The following is a 24688-nucleotide window of genomic DNA, read 5'->3' on the forward strand; positions in this document are numbered from 1 at the left end:
TCTCCCAAAGTCATTTGATTTGGCTCTCTTAATCCAAATATGTTAGAAATAACCTTCTTATGAATAATACCCAAGCACAACTAAATGAATCTAAATGAGAATGAGGCCTTAAGCTTGTTTTGGAATGACAGGTATGGATTATAGAACTAGTTGTATTAGTTGTTAATTCCCTATTTTAGATCTATCATAAGTGGATATACAAATTCTGAGAAGTGTAAACTTCCTTCTAAGACAAACAGGAAAATGTAACAGCTGGGGCAATTTCAGTTCTGGGTTCAAAGACAAATATTTTAGAAAGGGCCTCCTCACTTTGCTAATTACAACATAAACAACATCTTCAAAAGATGCTTCAACACCTATAGTGCCTTTGTTCATTACAATATATATAGTTCTCAATGCCTCTGCTAAGCAAGTAAGGCTGTAAGTCCATGCTAAAAACAAAACAGCTCCCTAGTCCAGCCCTCCACCCACTGGTACCACCCATATCACTGAATTTCTAGACCTGCATTGCCCCATACACAATCATGGAAGAAAATGTGGGAACAGATATAGAAAAGAAACTCAGTTCATGGGCTAGAAGAGACTAACACCCTTCTCCAGGGGCTAGAGGACACCATGAAATTTCATATGGCAGTGGAATTTCTCCTGCTCCATGAAGGTCTTCCCACAGATTCCACAGGAGCAGCCCCCTCCTTCCTTGTTGTGAGAGCGCCGGACGTGGCTGTCATGGGCAGCATGAGAGGCAAAAGCTTTGCCACAGTATTTGCACTTGAAGGGTTTCTCCCCAGAATGCTGCCGGATATGAGTTCGGAGAATGCTGGAGGCGGTGAAGGCCTAGGGAAGAGAGGAAAATTGGACAAATTAAATTCCTGATGAGAAAAGCAGAAGTCACACTGCGGTTGTGGTCTCGTCCGACAGGAATACTTGAACACTTCCTAGCTGTGTGGCCACAGATACCAGCCTAGCTCCCTCACAGGGTTGGATGGATCAAGTGAGATAATACATGGAAAACATTAATACTTAGCAAACCTTAAAGCACAACATAAGAGTGAGGCATTAATATTAATTATTGTTGGATAACTGAGAGGGATCCTATGAATTTCAGAATCAGCCCACCACCTTTAGTACCTTCATTAAAGAATACTGGCACAGTGGTTAGAATTGCTGTGCCTGAAATCTCAAAAAGATCTAAGTTTAAGTGTCAGCTCAAAGGGGCTGCTAGGTGGCCCAGTGAATAAAGCACGGGCCCTGGAGTCAGGAGGACCTGAGTTCAAATTTGAACTCAGAAACGAAACACTTAGTAGCCTTGTGATCTTGGGCAAGTCACCTAACCCCAATTGCCTTGCTTTCCCCACCTCCAAAAAGTAAAAACAAAAAAAAAAAAAACCCAAAACTTAAAATGTCACCTCAGGCAAATACTTATTATCTGTATGACCCTGGGTTAGTCTTTTTAACTTACTTGTCTGCCTTAGTTCTTTCAACTATAAATCGGGGTTAATAACAGCACCTACTTCCCAGGGTTGTTGGGAAGATTGTCTGGCACATAATAGGTGTTTAAATGTTTATTTCCTTCTCCTTCTCTTTTGTTAATAATGCTCACATTTAGATAGCATTTTTAAGGTTTGTAAAGTGCTTTATACACATGGTCCCAAACAACAACACTGTGAGACAGGCACTATTATTATCTCCCCTCCCCTCTTTTACAGATGAAGAAGGTGGAGTTGAGAAAAAGTGACTTGCCCAAGGTCACACAGAAACCAAATATCTCAGGCAGGATTTGAACCCAGATCTCCCTGACCCCAAAGCCCAGCATTCTACCCACTATGCCATATTGCCTCCCTCATAATAACAAGAACTAACATTTCTATAGTTAGTTTGCAAGGCTTGCAAAGAACTTTACAATATTGTTGTTTTGTTCCTAAGAATAAAAAAACAAAACTCAAGTCTTATATTTTGAGACAATATTGTTTTTTACATGTAATTGGGGAAAAAATAAAATATTCTTTTTTTTTTTTAAAAAGAGACTTTTATGTTGATACTGAACTCATGCAAAATGAAGGGAACAGAATCAGGAGAACATTGTATATAGTAGCAGCAATACTGTAACTATGATAAAAATGTGAAAGACTTTGCTGCTCTGACAATACAATGAGATCCAGGACAATTCCAAAGGACTGTGATGAAAAAAGCTATCCACCTCCAGAGAACTGAGGAACTCAGATTGGAGCATATTTTTTTTTTCACTTTCTCTTTTGGAGGACAACATGGCTAATGTAGAAATATGTTTTAGGTTTTGCCTGACTTCAAATGTATAATGGATATCATATGCTTACCTTTTCAATGGGTTGGGGAAGGGCAAGAGGGAGGGAAGAGAACTTGGAATTCAAAATTTAAAAATGAATGCCTAAAAGTAAAAATACTAACAAATAAGTGAATGAACAAATACTTTTAGAAGGACTAAAAGTTGAGAAGCAATTGACCAGCATTGATAAAGGAAGTGCCTTATATCATTGAAATCATACGCCTAGTTCCAATCCCTGTTTGCTATAAAAAGCAGCATAGTCAACTGGGAAATAAGATGTACAGGCAATGGGGTATAGAAATCTATCCTACCCTACAGGAAAATAGAAGGGAGGGGGATGAGGAAAGTAGGGGGAATAGAAGGGAGGGTGGATTGGGTCGAATGCTGTATTGGGGTGGGGGGAAGGGAGAAATGGGAAAAAAATTTGGAATTCAAAATCTTGTGTAAGTGAATGTTGAAAACTGAAATAAATGTATGTACATATATGTGTATACATATATAAACATACACACATATAAATAAAAGCAGCATAGCATAGAGAGCATAGTAGAAAAAACCACTGATCCTAGCTTCAGAGGATTTGGGTTCATGTGTCAACTTACTAGTTGCGTGACTACACACAGGTCACTTCAGTGGTCTACCTTAGCTTTGAAGGAGATTGATAACACTTTCTTTAACTGACATTTATAGAGTACTTTTGGGTCTCTTGACTGCCAGATATAATTATCTCTATTTAAAGAAGTTCAATAAGGTAAACTTACTTGCCAATGGTCCCACAGCTATGAGTACCAAAGGCTAGACCTGAATCCATGTCTTTCTGACTCCAAGTTCAGCATTCACTGCATTAAAACAGTCTAAGTCCCCTGAGAAGGTCATTGTGGTAATACTCTTATTTGTAAATCAGTTCTTAATTGTTAAACAATTCCAAAAGACACACGATGGAAAATGACAGCCATATCCAGAGAAAGAACTATGGAGTTGGAATGCAGAGGCAAGTAGACCATTTTCTTTTTTGTTTTCTTTTATTTTGGTTTTTCCCATTAGTAATAATTCTTCTACACGATATGACTAATGTGAAAATGTGTTTAATAGAAATGTATGTGTAGAGCCCATATCAGATTGCAAGCCATCTTGGGGAGTGAGGGGGAGAAACTTTAAAACTTAAGGAAGTGAATGTTGAAAACAACCAAAAAACCCTAAATGCCTATTCGCATTTCTTTTATTCTTATAAGTCTTGGTGAGTTATCCTTCTAAGGCCATGTCCTAAATGCCCTAGGTGAACACTTTACTTCTAAAAACTAATTTAAGCATAGCAACTTGCTATATCAGTGTTTCTGCTTACCCAATAATTGTTTCTATCATTTTCTAAATATGTAAATGAACAAAACTTTAAATTGGTAGGATGGGGAAGAGAATTAATTACTTTAGTAATGTAACTTTCCAATTGGTCTTTAGGGGACACTCCCTCAGCTCCTTAACCCCCTAAACCTTATTTGGATGTTTGAATAGCCATCTCTATGAGCTGGGCAGCTTAGGTGGTGCAGGTCTTCCTGACCTGGGGTCAAATCTGGCCTTGGATTCTTAATAACTATGTGGGCAAATGTTTGCCTCAGTTTCCTCATCTGTAAAATGAGAAGGAAATGTCAAACCACTCTAGTAACTTTTTCAAGAAAACACCAAATGGGGTAACAAAAAGAGTCAGAGATAGCCTGGAATAGTGAATAGGGCATTGCACTTAAAAGTCATGAAGACTTGGATTCAAATCTCTCTCCCTCCCCTTAGATACCTTACTGTTTGTTGTGTGACTTTGGCTAAGTCACCTAACCTCTGCCTTGGTGTATTCATCTGTAAAATAAAGTTTTTAGGGGATGGCCTCTAAGGCCTCTTCTAGCTCTAAAGCTACAAACCTATGAACTGTAAGTTCCACAAGGGCAGATTCATCATCAATCTCATTTTAGCTACAGAGTAGCTGTGCTCTCTCGGAGGCAGCTTCTGTTTACCTTGTTACAGTAGACACACTTGTACGGCCTCTCTCCAGAGTGGACCCTCATGTGCTTGTTGAGGCTAGAGGACTGGGAAAAGCTCTTTCCACACATGGAGCACTGGGGACAAAAGGGTCATAAACAGCCAATTAGATATACACGTGCCATTAACACATTGCCAGTCCTAAAGCAGTACATTTCAAAGTAAAGGTCCATGTGTAAGGAAAGCTGTTTGTTACAAAAGAGATGAAGGAAGGCCTGAGAATTACGAGCTTCATTTCGGTTTTGGTTTCCAGAATATTTGTAGGCCAAGTTACAAACGTTTCACATTCTTAACCTTCTCCAGGCCCCCTGCCCAATGTTAGGATCAATATAAAAGTTGGATTTATGGCCACAGCATAAATTCATTGTAGTTTAAGAACGATCTTCTAATTGAGAGCAGATTAATGAGTTCTGAATTGCACCTGCTGTCATTACTTGTGATTCACAAGACTTTTCAAGGGAAAATAATAAATGCTATATTAGGCTGACTTTTTTTTTTACTTAGATCTGTAATCTCATTACTGGTGTTAGTACTTCCTTCACTGATCATAAGTTTTCTTTGCCTGCCTATCTGATAGGACCCTTCAATCAATCAATCAGCATACATTTATTAGTACCTACACTGTGACAGGCATTATTGATACAAAGAAAAAATTAAATAATCACCACCTTTAGATTCTACTGGAAGTGAAGTAATTATCATTAGTTCATCTGATTCTTATCCAAGAGTCAGCTATCTTAAATACATTTTAACACAAAACTGTATACTTTGGGTAAATTACCTACTGTGTGAGCTCTTCCTTTTCCTGCTTTCCCTACCTTCTCCTTTCCTTCCTTCTCCTCCCTTCCTCTTCCTTCTTCTTTCTCCTCCCTCCAGCCCCAGGTTACATGTGTCAGTATATATTTTAACAAAGAGAACTAGAAACCCGAATTCTCACCCTAGCAATGCCTCTAACCTGCCATGTGACCTTGGGCACTGGTGTTTCAGGTACCCTGCCAGAAGCTACCTAAGGATACCTCGTTTTCTGCCCTTACAGAGCACACACCCTAATTAGGGTGGGTGGACTTCAGGCATTTGCACAAATAATTGTAATATAAGATGGAATGTAAACAATGGAAAGAGGGGCCCAAGTATTAGGAGAAATTGGAGGAGAGCTCACTTTCAACTGGAAAAGGAGGTAAGTTAGGTTAAAGTCTCCAAATCTCAGTTTCCCTATTTGTAAAATTAGGGGATCCAGATAGAGGTCTTCTAAAAATCTCCTAAGTTCTAGAGTTTTAAAATGATTTGAGAATAAGATCTGATCCTCTCACCTCAGCAGCTTAATGCTTTCTCTAGGACTGAGGACTTTCAAGGATTAATCTCATCAGAGATTTAAGCCCCCAAATTGTTCATCTTTCATTTTCAAAGAGGACCAGTGATGTAATGGGTGATATCTTGACTTACATGTGAATTGGATTTAAGTGAGGCTGTGTTGCACAAAATCATTAGCCTCACTCTCTCTTCCAGAGTCTAGTATCAAGACAAAAGTCAAGAAAGCCATTGGAAGGCCCAGGATTCAATGAATGACTCTGTCTTCTTCTCTATCTGACCAAGCTATAAGCACTCCACAGAACCTGCTTTAGCTGCATTCATGGCTATGGAACAAATGGTTCTTATTCATCCATTCCACCAGGTGACACCCCCCTTACTCATCAATGGGTTGCCCTCAATCTGGTTTAGGCCAGCTGCTAAAGCTAGGTGACAGGAGAACACCAAAGGTGGAGAGGCAGCCCTGAAAAGGGCTTGGCAAACCCCCACACCAGAGATGTCAGTCCTCCCTGAGCGCCTCAGACACCCTAAAGAAGGCTCACTGAAAGAGAGGTCCCAGGGGCACTCAGGAGGGCTCTAACCTCCTTGGTGGGGATACTTTTTGCCTTTTGGTGTATCCCCAGCACTTAGGGTGGAGTCTGACACTGCCAGAGCTTTTAACAAATGTTTGTGGATTGACTGAATCTTTTCTTCTTCCAATCAATGTTCTTCCTTCCTAGACCTCTGAGGCGGCTCCCCCTGCTCCCTCTGCCCTGAATTACACCTCCCTTTCCTGGGGAAGAAAAGCATCAAATTAGGAAAGGAGGGGAAGGGTGGGGTTCCTGATCCCAGTTTAGTCACTGATTTGCCTTGTAAATCCCTGACCATTTACTGGTCATTTACTATTTTCCACATCTGTGAAAATGAGGGTCTTCATCTTTAAAATTCTTTCCATTATTTCCAATTCCTCCCCTCCAACATGGTTCCCATGCCAAAGCAATCAGCTGAGTCTGAAAGGAGGACAGAGGAGAGCTAGGGTTTAAGGAGTACAGAGTGATGCTAAGGAGCAAGGGAAGGAGTGTAAAGAAAGAATGGAATACAAAAAGAAGAAAAGTGTCTGGGGGAGAGGGAACTATTAGTGGAAAAGAGGGACATCATCATCATCATCAGGTTAGAGGGCTTAAACCACCCCCTGCCAAGAGTAGGCCACCTCTCTTACCTTGTGAGGTCTGTGCTTCTCATGGACATGTAGGATATGGATCCGGAGTCGGTCCCGCTTCTCAAAGGACCGACTGCACAGATTACAGGGGAATTTACGGTCCCCTTGGTCCACACATCGAGTGTACTTGAGGTGCTTGTCTCTGTAATATTTGTAGGCAAACACCTTGCCACACCTTTCACATTTGTGACTTTCTCCAGACTCTGTCCAAAAAAAAAAAAACCCCACCAAGGAGATCAGAGGTTGTCACTACAGGCTGTCAACCCAACTACATGGAATGGAGTGGGTCACAACCAGAGGCCCCAGTTTCCATAGGGGAGGAATTAAGAGGCCAAGCAATCCAAGGTCTCAGAGCAAGTAGGAGAGCAAAAGATCAGTAATGTGGACACCTGGAAGGGCACCATCCTAAAAGTAGTGATTCTCTTTCCCAAAGGATAATATGATCTCAGCCTTTAACAAAGCAGTCCCTGGGACCTTCCAGCTAGCTCACAGAAAGAAAGAGAATATGGGCCACGTTCTTGAAAATTACATAACGTTATTCTATATTTAAAAAGAACAGCAAGTTGTAAATAATAGATTTGCAGTTTCATATGAGATCTTTTTTTCCCCTATTCTACTATGTTATAGAAATGCTCATTTTATTTCTTAAGTTCAGAATAAAATAAGTAACTAAAAAAAGGGAAAGAGGATGGAGGTGGGGAAGAAAACCCCATGAATGAATCTAGGATATTCAGGAATCTCAACTGAAAGCCTTCTCCAGGGCTGCAGGGAAGGTCATTATGAACTGACAACAGAGCTCTGGCATATTTACCAGGTGGCTAAGGAAATAAATGAGTTGCTTAGCTTTTTTCATCAGAGTGAAGAGTCTATCACTTTCAAGGAGGTGGCACTCTTCCCTGCCTCCCTGCCTCCCTGCCTCCCCTGCTGGGAGCACTTTGCTCAGAGCTAGAATTTGCTCAGATGAAGAAAGAGCCTTCCTGCTCCCTGGGGCAATGGGAAGGGCAACTTAGCAGGGAGGGGTCAGCAATCTTTTCAGACCAAACTTCGGAAATACAATAAAATGTAAGGTCAACAAAGAATAGGAAAAAGAACACTTATTAATGGGAGTGAAATGAACCAAAAAAAAAAAAAAAAACCAATGACATGATATTCAGTAATAGTAGAAATGAAACTTGGAGCTCATTGAGAAATTGCCATCCAGGCTAATTTAGAAATACGTTTTGCATGATTTCACATGTATAATTGATTATTATATTGCTTGCCTTCTCAGTGGGTTAGGGGGGATAGTTGGGAGCGCGGGAAAGAATTTGGAACTCAAAATTTTAAAGGAAAAGAATGTTCAAAATAAATAATAAGTACTTAAAACTTTTTTAAAATTTTTGATGTTAAAAAAATGCCATATAAATTCTTATTGCCTCTCTTGGAGGAATGTAAGCCCCTTGCTGGTAGGGATTATTTCATACTTTGCATTTATAAGCACAGTGCCTGACATATGGTATGTGCTTCATAAATGCTAGCTGATTGATTGAAGATAAAAAATTAATGGACCTACTACTGAATCTCTTTGTTCATTTCTCTTGGGTTTTACATTACAGCCTCTTACCCTACCCTGCCAGCTCTTTTCCTTCCCTCTCTAGGTGCCACTCCCTCTCAAATGCCCTATTTGCTGTGCAGTGATTCGACTCACTGAACCCAGCCCTATTTCAATTACATTAACTGCATCTCACCTTCATTCCCCTGAACAAAACCAGACACCCTTGGTCCCAGGCCTCATGGTCTTTACCCTCCCCACACCTAGCCTGCAGGGGGAAGCTGGAGAGGAAAGACTGTAACTAGGCAATATGCCTTCCTCACTACAGGATGCCTATGCTTATTTAAATGAAGGTTAGAAAAACTCTTCCCTACTCCTCACTTTCTGCCATCCAGTGGCACCAGACTACCAAAGGGGTTCACGACACAAAAGAAGGTTAAGAACTCAGAGGCTAGACTGAGGTCCATTGTGTTTCCACATCTAGTGCTCCTACTGCTTTATAAGGAAAATGCAACCTGCCGGAGGCTGAATGGAGGAGGGGTAGGGCACTTACCTTCTAAAGGCTCAAGTTGCTGCTTCCCTTTTTCCACAGCTTTCAAATTCACAGGGATACCCAGGAACTGTTGGTAGCAGTCTCCATACCACACCAGCAGTTCCTGGTTAGGGAGGATTTCTTTGCAGGTCTCATAAAATATTTGACCTTGACACTGGACTGCCGATAGGTTCTGTTCCTCTGGAAAACGGGCACAGTTGACAAAAGACATCCAATTTCCACTGGCTCCTTTTCCATCTATGAAGTGACTCAAATGGCCATCTTCAAAGATCTAAACCAGACAAGCAGGGCATTGAAGAAGGGAGAAGAAAGAAATGAGAACTCTGTGGGGAAAAGGAATATCCTCAATCTGTTTTTATGTATTTTTCCAAATAAGGGGTTCAGATTAAAAGTAAGATCTTCAAATTTAGAATTAGGATTCTATGATTCTTCTCTTTCCCAGACCCATTAGTACAACGACATTCAAACACAGATTTTTCCATTCAAAGTAAACTTTTATTAAGCACTTAGTGTATTTGGATAAGGCACTGTGGCGGGTGATGAAGAGTCAGTCAACGTTAACATTTATTAAGACACTCTACAAAGGGCTGGGGACAAGTGGACAGGAAAAACGGTACACGTCCTCCAAGAGCTTAATATACTAAGAAGCTAGCATAGTGATGACCCCAAACATGCACCAGAACCTGCAGTTATTTCTAGAAATACAATTCTTCTACTCATGGAAGTACTGCAAGGATCTTAATTTTACTGATGAAGAAACTGAGCCTCAGAAAGTTAGTGACAGAGACTAGATGAAACCTCAGGTCCAGAGACCCTCAAGTTCAATATTCCTTCTATTGGTGCTTCCCTCATTTTCAACATACACACACACGTGTATGTATATGTAATATATACACACACATACATATATATGCATAAAGGATCTGAGTAGACATCACTTTATCTCTTTAATAAAAGCTCCTTTAAGGAAAAAAAATACCATTACTTTTGGAAAAACCACTTACTCTGAATGTCTGAGGCTTGGTTTCTTCATCTGTAAAATGAAAGGTTTTATCTAAGTGGCTTCTGAGGTCTGTTCCAGTTCTAAAATTTCTGATCCATCAGATTGTGATCCATTAAATTGTGAGCTCATTGAGGGCAGAGATTTTTTTCATCCCAAGTACTTAGCAAAGTGCCTGCTACACAGGAGATGCTTAAATGTTGACTGATGCTTTTGAGATTGATAGAACCTGCCAAAGTTTGCCCTCAAACTCCACTCATATGGCCTTTGAAAACCTAGGGCCACCTTTTGTCATTGCAGCAGTACTTTAGTAGAAAATTGACAAGTTATGGGGTGGCTAGGTGGCAAAGTGAGTAAAGCGCCAGCCCTGAAGTCAGGAGGACCTGAGTTCGGTTCCAGCCTCAAACACTTAATACAAAAAAACTAGCCGTGTAACCTTGGGCAAGTTACTTAAACCCAGTTGCCCTCCAAAAGGCAAAAAAAAGAAGAAGAAGAAGATTGACAAGTTAACGAGTTATTTTTTTCCCCAAAGAGTTGATTAGCATTACTGTCAGTAAGAAAATTCCCTCTACCAATGCAGGTCAGCACATACTCTGCAATATCTTTCAGTCCTAAGTAATTGTAAGGTTAAGTGACTTGCCCAGGATGACTAAGTATATGTCAAGACTTGAACTCACATCTTCCTGACTGCAGCTTTCCTTCACTAAGTTGGACTGTCTCTCTGGATGTAGGTACCTTGTGTCAAAGGGGGCATAAAGGATTAAGGAGGAGGTGCAAGCCTGTAATCACTGCTACTTCAGGGGAAGCTGAGGGTGGTAGGAGATACCTTGAGCTCCAGGGTTATAAACTACAAGAAGACTAAAGCCAATTGGGGATCTGTACTGATCTTCACCAGTGAGGTGAGCACCTTAGGATCATCGATGGGCCAACAGGATGCCTAAGGAGGGGCAAATGGACCCAGGTAGAAAACAGAGTTGGTAGGTCAGAGTTTCCATGCTAATCAGCAGTGGAATCAGACCTATGAATAACCACTGAACTTCCAGCCTGGGCAAGATAGGGAGATACAGGCCTAGGAAAAAAAAGGGGGGGGGGAGGAGGGTATAAAGAGATGATTAAGATATGTCTACTCAGATCTGTAATGCAGTTAATAATTTATCTAATATAGAAATACTATGCCTTTATACATAATGTATTCCTTAATCATTTTTCAAGATAGTTCATAAAAATGGGGATACACAGAAATATTAATTCCCATATATGATAAATCAAATGATATGTAATATAACATAATATATAACAACTACACATGTGTTATATACTTCCAGGTAGCTGTAGCCCTTGCCCACCAAAATCTGTCACCTGTTGGTCAATATTTCAGTGATGAGACTGAACTAATCACATAAATTTTCCAAATCCACTTCTTTATCTATAAACAGGAACTATACAGCTAGGTGGAACAGTGTTGGACCTTGAGTCAGAAAGACTTGAGTTCCAACCCGGCTTAGACTTTTACAGGCTATTTGACCTCCAGGCAAGTCACTTAACCTCTATCTGCCTCACTTTTATCATCTGAAAAATGTGAATAGCAACCCACCTCCAGGTTTGTCTGTGAGGGTAAAATGAGATAGTGTTTGTAAAGTGATTTATAAATCTTAAAAGCATGGTTTAAAATACTGTTTATTACTCTTATTTATTCTTGTACTAAGGAATCTATACATTGTTGACTTTTTCTTCCTTTGCATATTTTCAAAACTATATAAATGAGTTTCATTATTATCTGCTAATTTACTCTTAGCTAAGAGTGTTTTCTCTATGTACTTATAGGAATGGGTATGGGTCAATTCCCAGAACAGTTTCATAAAAGGGATAGTCCAGACAGATTATTATGTATGTGCATATGTAAATCTCCCCAGAAGTTTCTCCTACTGGGTCTCTAGAAGATCTCCTCCCTGAATTTTCCCTTAACTGCCCCCTAGCCCAAGGTCTTCCCTCCCCCCAACCCCCCCCTTCACCTAGGTGGCTAGTCAAAGATGACTGATTTACCTCCCACATCAGGGAATTGTCACCATAGGTCTTGATTTCACTTGCGTTGACCACTTTGCCTAGAAAGGGGCCGAATCTAACCCCCTTGGGAAGAAGGTTGCTGCAGAATACACCAAATTGAGGGATGTCACCACACATGGTCTTCAGTACAGACAGACCTGAAGGAGAAACCCAAGGTGGGGAAGAAAAATTGATAGGAGGAAAATGTAACTTTGATAACCGAAGGGAGTGCCTTTGGAGGAGGAAGGGGGGGGGGGGTAGTGGAAATGCCCCTGGTTTCAAGGAAAGTTTGCCATAGCCCTGGAGTTCTACTTACCTTCAGGTAACTTCAGGGAGTCTTTATCCAGAGATGGAATCACTGATTCTGACCCTGCAAAACATGCATGCTTTCATAAAAGATCTGAGGAGAGTTAGGTTGAGAGGAAGGAGACAAGGCTCTGAGGCTAACACCACAGGTCAGGGCTTCTATTTTCTTATAGCCCCCTCTGGCAGTCTGGGGAAGCCTCAGAATGATGTTTTTAAATGCATAACATACATTGGATTACAAAGTACGCCAATTATCTTTCACCCAAACATTCCTCCAAGACACAGAAATACTTCTCTTTTTCCTTTTGGGTCTTGGAAGGGCTAAGCAGGGAAGTTTTCTGTGTGTGGCTGCTACCAAGTACCCATGGAAGTACTACACCTTAAAGTGTTTCGGAAGATCCAGGAATCTCAGTCTGGGGACAGTGCACTAATAGCAATAGGAGAAACCATTCCCACAGAATAATCTTCTGTAGCAATAAATCCGCTTAGCCGGTACAATCATTACCCTCTCACCCCTATACACTCACAAATACATCACCAAAACCTTCTCAGCCTCCTAAGCCTACAGTTACACTGGAGGTCCTAGATGGGGTCAAATCAGTCCCTAAATAAGAAATTCTTATTCTGTGGTCTACATGTCCATGCCTTCTCTTTTTACATTTTTAAATTTTAAATTGTTATTTTATGTAAATAGTAAGAATGGAAAAACAAAAAAGAATTCTGTATTACAATGATTCAGTTAGCCAGCAGAGAAGATTTTTAAAAATTCAATGCTTATTGACTGGGGACCTACTATGTGCCGAGCATTGTGCTAAGTAAGTAAGCTCTGGTGATAACAAAGGAAAGCAAAAGACTCTGCTCTCAAGGACCTCTTAGTCTAATGTCGGAGAAAAGATGCAAACACTATGAAAACAGTATAGGATAAATTAGAAATAATTTTTTTTTAAGCACCAGAATTAAGGGGCATCAGCTTCCCGTAGAAAACAGGTTTTTAGTTAGGGCTTGAAGAGAGCCAGATAAGCCAAGAAGCAGAGATCAGGGGGGCCATTTTAGGCATGAGGGGCAGTCAATAAAAAGTCGGGAAATGGGTGTCTCGAAAGAAGTGCAAGGATACCAGTGTCACCGATCTTGGAATATTTTTGTGGAGCGGGTGGGAGAGGGGGAGGGGCCAGGTCGTGAACGATTAAAGATTGGGAAAGTGTTACAGGGGCGAAGGCATCAACTTAAGAATGTCTCTGAATGCCAGATAAAATTTTATATTTGATCCCGAAGGTCATGTTTCGAACTTCATGCGTTCCCCACCATTCTACTCAAAGCAAGGAGGTGCATTTTCTCATAAGCACAGAGAGGTCTTAGCCATAATATCCCCACCCCGCCCCCCTCAATAAAACTTGAGTTGCTCTGTATTACTTCTAGGATCAAATTCAAACTCCTCTAGCATTTAAACAACTTTACCCTTTCCTACCTTTCCAGCATGTTAAACTTAATTAGCCTCCGAAAATTTCTCTCATTCTGTGACACGGGCCTTCTTCAGCAGTTCCTTGAACAAGGCACTCCCAAATTCCAACTTCATGCTTTTTCATCGTCTGTCCCTTCATGCCTAAGAATACTCTCTCTCCTGCCTTCCCAGTTCAAATCCCTTTCTGCAGAAAGTCCCCCCCCCCCCCGTGTTCCCCTCTTCCCTCACCTACACACAGAACACTACATACAGCTAGCTCGCTCTCTCTCAGAGATGACATTCAGTTTAAACAGTTTTTATTTAGAATGGACATAGTAATTAGCGGGTTTTTTCCCCAGTTAGAATGAACTCCTTGAGATTAGGGACTGAAGTTTTGCCTTGATGCACAGCGGCTTACTGAAGAGTAAGTGCTTAATAAATGTTAGCTGAGTAACAGACAGGCCAACACCTCCAGGTCTAGATTACCTAGATCGATCATGGCAATTATGACCTTCTCGCCGCCCCCTTCCACTTCCCTCTGTCTCTTAAATTCGAGAGGTAAGATTTCCCCAGATGCTCCTAGATGCCTCCATCCCTCCTGTGACTCCAGCTTGCACTGATCCTTCCCGGGCAGTTCAGCCCAACCCTTACATTCGCTCCGTCCTCTCCGCCCTTACCTGAGCTGTCCTCCGGTACCCGGAGCCCAGAGATAGCGCAGCGCAATCTAGTGGGCTGCTGCTGGGATCGGATAGTCCCGTACAAGACAAGGCGCAACTCCTCCTCGGTAAAGTGGTACTGCGGCGGGGCCTCGGGCTCTGCGCTCTGGGAGGTAGAACCTGCATCTAGATAGCGCCTCTTTCCGGGGGAGTAGGGAAAGAACCGGTTGGGCGCGGGGCCGGTAAGCCACTGGGGAGAGATCTTGGGTGACAAGAGTTTGGTTGGCCAGGTGACCGAGGTCTCCGCCAGCGGAAGGACGAGGCTGCTGTTCTGACAATCTTTGTTACTGCTACTGCCACCGCCAACGCCGCTGCTGTCCACAGGGAGCAGCCCCTCCTTGGGGAAAGGCGGATGGCCTTCCTCTGGGGACACACTGCCAAAGAAGGGCAAGGATCCCCGAGGCAAGTTGTAGAAAGGCTCTCTTGGCAGGGCCGCACCGTGGTTCAGGAAAGTGGGCATAGTGTTGAAGCCGAAGTGGGACAGCGCCGTGGAGTTTATCACTGGTCTTCCCAAAGTCTTGAGTTGATGGAAAAACTCCGGGGAACTGCTCAAGGGAGAGCTGCCAGGGGGCGAACTAACCAGGCTATCCCCATACAGGCTGTGGGGCAGAAGAGGAGTGTAGTATCCAGCCACGTGGGCAGGGTTGCTCCGGAGGCTCTGCTCTGCGTACAGCTTTTCTTGGGGCCCCAGCTCACCAGTCAAAGATACGGCCATGCCCAGGGCAAAGGTGCAGGTTAGGGGGTGGAAAGGGCTGAGTCTGCAAGTCCCTGGGGACAGGAGATTCCTAGGAAATCTGCGGAGGGTTAAAGAGAAGAAAGCTAGTCAATGGGCGGTGCTGTCGGGAGCATCCCCCTTCCCAAACTAGGGAAGTAAATCTCTAGAGGGTAGAGTAAGACAGGAGACACACCTAGGTTCTTAATATTTCTTTTCCCACCTGAGCGGGCCGAGATAACTTTGGATCTCGTTTACACCGGCTTATAAAAACAAAGCAGCCGAATTCAGGATCCTTCCTGATTGGGGCTTTCTTTTGGACCTCCCACCCCAAGCACAGACACCCCCCCCCCCCAACAGGTCAATATCAGATTCCCTCCTCCTTCTCTGCGCCTCTCTCCCCCCACGCACTCCAATGCCCGTGCAAAGGTCAGTCCTGGGGCAGAACCTGAGAGCTGGGGGAGGGGAGGCTTTGAACTCCTAAGCTTACGGGATTGGGCTAACGGGACCCCGGGCACCTGAGGCCCTGAGGTTAGCATCAGACTCTATCCCGAAGACTCCAGAACAAAGGAAACGGCTAAGGGTCAGGGGCGAAAAGAAATGGAAGCACGAGGCGGGTCTGCGACTAGGGAGGGGAAAATACTCAAGACTCTGCAAAGTGAGTGTCCCGCTTGATCCTAGCAGGTCGGGCGGTGGGGGAGGTAATTCCTAATTCTTAGTTCCACTGACACCTGTTAACGTGGCCACAGCGGGATTCCAGGCCCCACTGACTCCCAATAGGAAACAGGAGGGAGGTAGGGTGGAGGAGAAATTGAGTTAGTTTAAAAAATAAAGATTTGGAGTTCTCTCTAACCCTATTATTTCCCTTGCACCTCTGGGAGACTGTATTCGAAGAGCTCTGATCTTTCCTAGCATCAAGTCAGAATTTGTAAAGCGATTAGGATGATCTCTGGCATATACTAGTGGGTTAATAATAAAATGCTTATTCCCTCCCCCTCCTTTATCTTCAGGTGCATCCCCATTCCAAAAGTGTCCAGGAAACTTCCTCACATTGGGACAAGGTGTGCCTAGGGTCGCAACAGTATGGGGACCTCTGTTAGGCAATGGCAGTGGAAAGGGGCGAGGAAGTGAGAGGGAAAGAATGAACCCACCAGGCCAAAGGAGCTGAGCAAGCAGCTATTCCCTTTTCCACCGCACTAATTTGCCTACTTCTTCCTTGCCCTCAGCTCCACACAATCCCCAGTCAACTTGCTCTAAAAGGATGCTTTTTTAATGAACACCAAACAAAGTTAAGGAAAGCTGAGGCATGAAGACCCTTTCAATGCAGTGGATCTGATCTAACGGGCAGGATGAATGGACCCAATAAAGGAAACCAAGCAGGGTCGTGACTCTGGAGTTTAGGAACATGAGGTCAGGGGAAGAGGTCGGCAGCAATGAGCGCATCTGTTTCCTCCTCCTGACCTGTTTCCAGCTTCTTCACCAAAGGCTCAGAGATTAGTCCTCTTCCAGCTACCACCGAGCACAACCCCTGAACCTAAAATTTGCTACCTCCTATTCAAGGATTACACTTGTGGCAAAAAACAAACTGCCCAGTAAGGGAGGTGGGGAAGCACTGAAAAATCTTAGGCAAAACCAGCAAGTACGAAACTCAACATTTATTGCAAGCACCTAACATACACATGGGAGGCACCAGCATTTAATAAACTGTGCAGTGTACACACACATAACACATAAAATTGCACAAACCACTTTCTCCCCCAAATAAAGATTCATCTTCTCTCCCTCCCCCTTCTTTGGGAAAGCAAGAAAAACAAAAAATGCTGCTACCAAATGTTTAGTCAAGCAAGATAAATTCGTGCTATCCTCCCCCACTCCCCCCCAAACTTGTTTCAATCACCTCTCTGTGGGGAAGTACGTTTTCTTCCTGAGTTGCATGGACCACAATTCCCCCAGGCTCAACCCAGCCTTCAAACAGGAGCACACACATAAGCCACACATCCATAAAATAGCATCTTTAGTACAGATAAATACTGCCTCATCCTTCCTGGGTCCCAGCCCTTCGGTGGGAAGGGCTCACTCTGGTCCAAGGCCTGTCCTGGGCTTGAGCTCTGCCCTGGGCTAAAGCTCTTCTGTTACTCACTAAAACACTTGCGGGTTTCAGTCTGAATCATCAATTCTTGATGTTCTCTAGCGGGCCAGGGGGCCGTTTGTGGAGATTACATCCCTCTGGAGAAACCGTTTTCGAGGCTACTTTTGCTATTGCCAGACACCCGTTGTTTGCCTGACTTTGGTAGGTCCGGTTTGGAGGACAAACCAAAGCAGATGGTGTGAAAAAAACAGGCAGAGTTGGGAGTGGGGTAATTGAAAGGGGGAGAGGGAAAGGGATGAAGGGGTGGGGGTGGGGAATTGGACTCATCCACGCAAGTCCAGAGATCTATCTGCTCCCCACCCCCAGCAGTAGCTATTGGCCAGAGCTCTACTCTTCCTCTGAGCCTCTAGGGAACAGCTCACTTAACATATTATTGCTATATTGCTGCCAACTACCTGCAGACCCTTCAAGGCGAGGAGGATCTGGCCCTAGAGCCTGTTTTACCCGACCTCACACGGGTGTATGCACTCTCTTTTTGTCTCATAAGATACCTCTAAGTAGACTGATAATAAAGAGATAAAAGTGGACATTTAGTTACAGCAAGGAAAGACCAGATTATATTTATAGAACACACCATACTCTAAGAATTCCTTCAATAGAAATCGGGGTAATCAAGTTGAGGATTTTGGGAAAATATGATTGTTTCTCATTCTCTCTTTCTTCTCTACTCCCTCCTACTCTCTCATTTTCTGGCCTCTTTCTCTCCCCTTACTAAAAATTTATAGAGAAAAGAAATTCATTCTTTCCCTTTGAGCTCACCAACCCCAAAAGCTCGTGGTTCATGCTGGAAAGCCAAATCATGCAGCCCAAGGTGGTCAGAACCAGCGGTCCCGGGGATCCCTCAGCTATTAGAAGAAACAGGGACAATTTTTTTTTTCACTAAAAAGGTGTTATCTTTTAATGAGTAAGGGCCTTTTTTTTTTTTTCCCTATCTTGACTGTCTGCTTCTCCACAATCCAGGTAGTTTTCGTTTAGGACCTGCTAGTTCCTTAAAAGTATTTTCCTCGAGCTGAGACAAACTGGCGGAGAAGCCGGGCTTCGGGGTCGTTTGCCCAAGGAAAAAGCTTAAAAAACAAAACAAAACAAAAACAGAACCCACAGCATCCAACGAAACTGGACGTCTCCAGCAATCTGTGGAGTCTAATTCATCAGTAGAGTCCGTTTCTGAAGCCTAGGAGCAATTCTATCCCCTGAAAAGCAAGCATGCATTCCCCAACCGTCGGCTGGGAGCCAGAGGTAGAAGTGACCACACTGAATGGAAAGGCAGGAGGCAGGGGTTGGATTGTTGGAGGGAGGTCCAGCGAAGAAGGGAAGGGGAAGAGGAAAGGGAGGGAAAAAGGGGGAAGGAAGCACGGAAGAGAAGCGGAGAAAAGAGGTGTAAAGGAAGAGGAGAAAGGAGAAGGGAAAGGATGATAGAAAAGAGAAGGGGGAAAGGAGAAAGGAAGGAATTAGAGGAAGTAATAAGGGAAGGAAAAAGAAGTGATAAAGTAAAGGAAGAGAAGTAAGGAAAAGAAAGGGAAGTGAGAAGAGAAAAGAAGGGAGTAAGAAGGGGGAGGGGCAGGTTATAAAGCAGCCAAAGTCTGACTTCTTTTCCTTTATTTTCATTCTATAACCGATTAGCGGTGATCGATGGGCGATTCACAGTGCTTTAATTCAGAAAAAGCAGCGGGAATAGTAATGGGGGCCGTGGTCACGGAAGAAGATTCCTTAGAAAAGAAGAAACGAATAAGAATAGCTCACATTTATGTAGCAATTAACCTATTTAAGCCTCCAAGCCCGGGAGGAGAGGATACTATTATCCTTATTTCACTAACTAGAAAACTAAGCCTTTGAGCAGTTAAGTGACTTACCCAGAGTCGCCCAGCGACTGAGGAGGGATTTGAATCCGGTTCTTACCGGACTTCCAGGCTGGCGCTGTCCAGCTCCAGGCTCCTTGAACCCACCCGCAACCTGGTTGCATATTTTATACAGAATGCCCAGGGCAGCCCTTCTTTGCCCTCTTGGGGCACCAGTCATTACCCCGGCCTAGCATAGCTGTGGCCAGGAGGTTGGACACTCATCTGGGAGGGATGCCTTGTTTCCAGCAGGTTACCCATAGGGCTTCACGGCTGTCCAGACCATCCCCAGCCTGGGGTTTATCATATCATGGAATCTAATCTTAGCATCATAGTTGGAAGGTACCTTGCAATGCCATCTAGTCCGACCCATACCCAAAGCAGGAAGACCCTTCGGAGCAAAAGTCCTTAACCTTCAGTGTCGTCAACCCCTTGGGCAGTCTGGGGAAGCCTGTGGATCCACCTCCCATTTATACAATGTAAGAGCAAAAAAAAAAAAATACATAGGATTGCCAAGGAAACTCATTATACCGAAATAGAATTATCAAAATATCCCAGAGTTAAGAATGCCTTGGAGTCTATACCTTCTCTGACAAATAGGTGGTTGTTCATTACTTCCTGAGGCTGCTTGGTCCATTTTTGTACAACTTTAATGAAAAAGTCTTTTCTTCTAATGAATTGAAATCACCTCCCTTGCAGCTTTCACCCACTGCTCCTCTGGGGACAAACCAAACAAGTTTCATGTTCCCATAATTGTCCTTCAAATGTTTGAAAAGAACAATTATGTCTTTCCCCCAAATTGTTTCTTCTCAAGGTTAAAGCTCTCTGGTTCTTTGAACTGCTCCACTTAAGCTACGGTTTCACATACTCTCCTCATGCTGCTCCTCCTTTTCTGAATTTGCTCTGGCTTATCAATGTCCCTTTGAAAGCGTGACACGCTTTTTGGTTATTTTTGTTTGTTTGTTTTCTCTTTCTCATCTTTTTTTCCCCTTTTGTTCTGATTCTTTCACAACATGACTGATATGGAAATATGTTTAACATGATTGTACAAGTATAACCTATATCAGATTGCTTGCTATGTTGGGGAGGAGGGAGGGAAAGGAGGAAGGAGGAAAAATTTGGAACTCAAAATTTTATTAAAATGAAAGCTACAAACTATCTTTACATGTAATTGGAAAAAATAAAATACTAATACTATTGAAAATAATATAAATAAAACTACTGGAAGCTTTTAAAAAAAGAAAGTGTGACATGCAGAATTGTATACAAAACTCCAGATGTGGTCTGACCCGGGCAGAGGGTTTCCTCGGAGACAGAGGATGTGACAATCAAGAATTGTATTATCATTCAGCACCCACTTAAATACCTCGAAGGGCTCAGGGTTAGGGAATAATTCAGCTATGGACTGTCCTGGCTCCTAGGGCTAGGTAAAGGAGGTGGAGAAGAGAGCTCCGTCCTGGGGCTCTGAGATCCTATCTCTTTGATACATATCAAATCCTCAGCAGGATTTTCAGAGACTCTCACAACACTAGGTCTCTGAACAAGGTAATGTATGCTCCTGTCTTAGAGTGGGTTGGTTTTTTTTTTTTTTTTAACCACTTTTAGATGTATCTACAAAGCTGAGGAAAGGAAACTGGTCTGACAATCCTTTTACATACAACTCAAAAGAGAAGGAAGAGGTGCTAGCCTCCTCAAAAACCAGCACTCTTGAGTTTATTGCAGGTCAGTCTGGATCCCAAAGGGAATTGGGGCAACTACCCTCTTTTCCTCAGTTCTGCTCTCCTTGTCCCAACTTGTTCAATATTATAGGGAAACTTGAGGTGGCGAGGTGGCTCAGTGAATACAGCACCAGCCCTGGAGCAAGGAGGACCTGAGTTCAAATTCGACCTCAGACACTTAACACAAAATTAGCCATGTGACCTTGGGCAAGTCACTTAATCCCAATTGCCCTACCTTCCCTCCTCCAAAAAAACTATATATATATATATATGATAGGGAAACTAGCAACCCCTGATCCTCTTCTCCCCCTCTCCAAAAAAAAAAAAAAATCCAAAACCAAAAAACCCCAGCACAACACAACTACAATCCTCCATTCAGCTCCAACCATTGTTTTGTCAACATTGACATTAAACAAAATGATAGATCCCAAGGATCTCTGGAGAGGCCTTTGTTCCAGGTTTCATAGTTGAAAATTACACTCCTAAGATCAGGTAAGGGAAAGCTGGGACCCCTTTCTACTCATCTCTCATAGCACTTTCCCCAGATACCCCTCCCCCATCCTTGCTACCTCCCAGGAGCTCAGCTGAGAGAAGGTTGCATAAGGGAAGGGAAAGGAACTATTAACTTGCCTCTGTTGGGGGCTAAAGGGGGAGGGTGGCAATGGTTCCCCAGCCACCTCAGGGACTGTGCTCTTTTAAATAGCACTTGCAAACCAACTGGGGCTTCTTTACCTAACTGCAGACTGTTAGGCTAAGCTCAAAGGAGCTGCAGAAACAAAAAAGATGGGAGGTTAAGACGAAAAGTGTTGTCTAGCCACAGAAACAAAAATGCCATGAATAAAGTTGGCAATCATCTCTCATCCCCCCAGTCCCTCCTAAAATCCCAAAGGGACCAGATCTGGGTTCTTCTGGGATCTTGCCTATTTCCAGACTTGTTTCTGCAACTAGGAGACACTGAATTTTTTTGTAGGTTGAATAGGATTTTTTTTAAAATAGATTTTTTGTGTTGGTTGGCAAAAATAAGACTTTGCTGATCTTAAAATATTTTTTTTTAATCCACTGTGCTTTCAATCACACTTGGTTTACCTATTTGTAACTATAACTGATCAAAATAAATGAAATTGTAATATAATAGAATTTTTTCCTCCAATTTTCATTTCAGAATCCCAGATGACATAAAAAGTCCATAGCTAGAAGCCTCTATTATAGTACAAGGACATTTCCTAAAATGAATTTGTTTCTCATTTAGCTTACAATATAAGCAATTATGGAATTATTGTGTATAAGAGAAAGCACCTAAAAACCTACTTAAATTGTATGAAATAAAGTAGTATTTTTCAAGCTGTTTTCAGATTGACATGTCAGGGTCTCCTCTCATATCCTATACACTTCTAGGTTAAGGTTTGTTCTCAAAGCAGTTTGGTATGGTGGATAGGGTGTTAGACTAGAAGGAAGCAGTGGAGTGAGACACTAATTGTGTGAATCTGAGAAAGTCACTTGACCTCTCTGTATTCCTATTTCCTTGTCAGTAAAATGGGTTGAGAAAGATGAGCATTAGACTTATTGGTCTCTAAGCTTTAAATCTGTAGTTTGGCTTCTGAAATTAGACTTTTTATGTTTTTTTTTCTGCAAGAATCTTTTATGTTCCCCAGGTGCCTTCTCAGAATTCCAAGAACCTCTTTCTGTTGGGGATACTGGATAGGTAAAAAGTAACCTTGATATGCTGCTTTCAGGTCAGGACCAACTTCTCTGGAGTCTCCCCAGGAGGAGAGCCAGCCCTGCCCTTTTTTGGATTTAAGGCAGAAGCCTAAGGGCAGAGGCCCTCTGGCCTCCTATAAGCTTCTGGCACTGAGCTCTCAAGGTCCTTACTATTTAGTTTTCATCTTGGTAACAATCAGTTTCTTACTTATCCCAAAGTCCTTTTCCAACCAGTGGCCTTGAAGCAGCTGCTTGAATAGAATTACCTAGAAGCACTTGGACTTAATTGCCACCAGACAGTTTCTCAAGAGTAGTATGTCTCCCCCTTTCAAGAAACAGTAGTGTATTTTTGGCCAGAGAGAGAGAGAGAGAGAGAGAGAGAGGAAAAAGGCACTCCATAACCAATAATATCTTCTTGGTACGTATGTTCAAGTGACACCTGAGAAAGAATTGTTTCTTTGGAAAAAAAAAAATAAATTAAAAAGAGAAAAATAAAAGCAGAAGTTAATCTTTTCTATCTATTCATCCTAACTGGTCTTCCTGTTTCTCTCCCTACTCTTATCCATCCCCTACTCAGCCACCAAAGTGATTTTCGGAAGAGTAGGTATGACCATGTCATTCCATGTCTCAATAAACTCTACTGGCTGCCTATTACCTCTAAGGTCAGATACTAACTCTTTAATTGGCATTTAAGGTTCTTCCTAACTTGGCCTTTTACTACATTCCCAATTCTTTTACACTAGGTAGTATGGTGCACAGAGTACTGGACATGAGTCTAAGACCTGAGTTCAAATCCTGCCTTAGACACTAATAAGCTATGTGACTCTGGACAAATCACTTACCTCTCTCAGTCTCAGTTTCCTCAGTTATAAGATGGGGGTAATAATAGTACTCACTTTCCAGGATTGTTAAGAGTCTCAAATGAGATAACATAGGTAAAGTACATTGCAAATCTTAAGGTGATATATAAATACTTATCATTATTATTAATATTATTGTTGTTATTCCCCTCCATAAACTCTGTGATCCAACCTCTTTGCTATTTCTTTTTTTTTAAGATAATTTTTTTTTTGCTTTTTTTTTGGAGGGCGGGAAGGCAGGGTAATTGGGGTTAAGTGACTTGCCCAAGGTCACATGGCTAGTTTTTGTGTTAAGTGTCATAGGCCAGATTTGAACACAGGTCCTCCTGACTCCAGGGCAGGTGCTCTATTTATTGAACCACCTAGCTGCCCTTTGCTATTTCTTTAACACAGAATTTCACCTTTCATTCTCTTGCCTTTGTACTGACTGTCCCTCGGTGCCTAGAATGTGCCCTCTGCACATCTGCCCCTTAGAGTCCTTCTGAGGCTCAGCTCTAAATGGACTCTGTGCTGGAGGCACTGTCTCTTAGGTTACCTTCTTTGTACTCTGTAAATATTTTGTATTTACTTCCTTATTTATCCTCTAGTTATCTCTGCTTACAATACAAACTATAAGCTCCTTGAGGCCCAGAAGAGTTTATTGTCTTTTCTTTGTAATCCCCTGAGTTTAACAAGGTATCTGGCACATGGTAAATAAATAATAAATGCTTGTTGATTGATTATATGACAATTGACATTGACTTTAAAATTTGCTGTATGCTATACATGCCTCCCACCAACTCTTTGAGGAAGATAGAAAAGGCATTAATTATTTTACCTATTTTTTGCAGATAGCCAGGGCCAGAGGTAGGATTGCAACCCAGGGCTAGCTATCTCCAAGGTCAGTTTACTAAACAGACCAGTCATAGAATGGAAGACGCCAAAGGGACCTCAGAGGCACTTCCCCCTACCAGACAATGGTTTAAAATTTATTATTTAATTTTTATTTAAATTTTTCATTTACTTATTTAATTTTATTTATTTAATTTATTATTTAACTTTATTCCCCTCTGTTGGGACCCAACTTATCTCAGAGAAGACTTTCATTTTTTTCTGTGTAAATATTTCTGCCTTTTAAGTCACATAGTAAGGGTAAGGGTTTGTAAACCGATGTGAGTAAATCCGATTGATTAGAGATTTGTGGGAGCATTTTGCTACTTTAGTCCTGGAGGAGACCTCAGGAGTCCTTTTCGATTCATTGACTGCCTCAAGCCCTAAATGTGGCAACAGTGCTCAGGACTCACAATCACACAAACA

General features: G+C 42.4%; 1 protein-coding gene across 1 annotated transcript; it reads right to left on the bottom strand.

The window, feature by feature from the left end:
* Window positions 1-402: 402 nt before the first annotated feature.
* PRDM14 (PR/SET domain 14) lies at window positions 403-15135 on the bottom strand. The gene is made up of 7 exons (XM_069099522.1): window positions 14382-15135; window positions 12277-12330; window positions 11961-12118; window positions 8918-9188; window positions 6834-7036; window positions 4303-4404; window positions 403-834 (listed from the first exon to the last, which is right to left on the bottom strand). Exons 1-7 carry the CDS (start codon window positions 15133-15135, stop codon window positions 604-606), a joined length of 1773 nt encoding a protein of 590 aa, XP_068955623.1. The 3' UTR covers window positions 403-603.
* Window positions 15136-24688: the final 9553 nt, after the last annotated feature.

The sequence above is a fragment of the Petaurus breviceps genome, unplaced genomic scaffold, assembly GCF_028583685.1.
Source record: "Petaurus breviceps papuanus isolate PSGF00001 unplaced genomic scaffold, PetGlider_PUasm1.0 38, whole genome shotgun sequence".
NCBI classification, from domain to species: domain Eukaryota; kingdom Metazoa; phylum Chordata; class Mammalia; order Diprotodontia; family Petauridae; genus Petaurus; species Petaurus breviceps.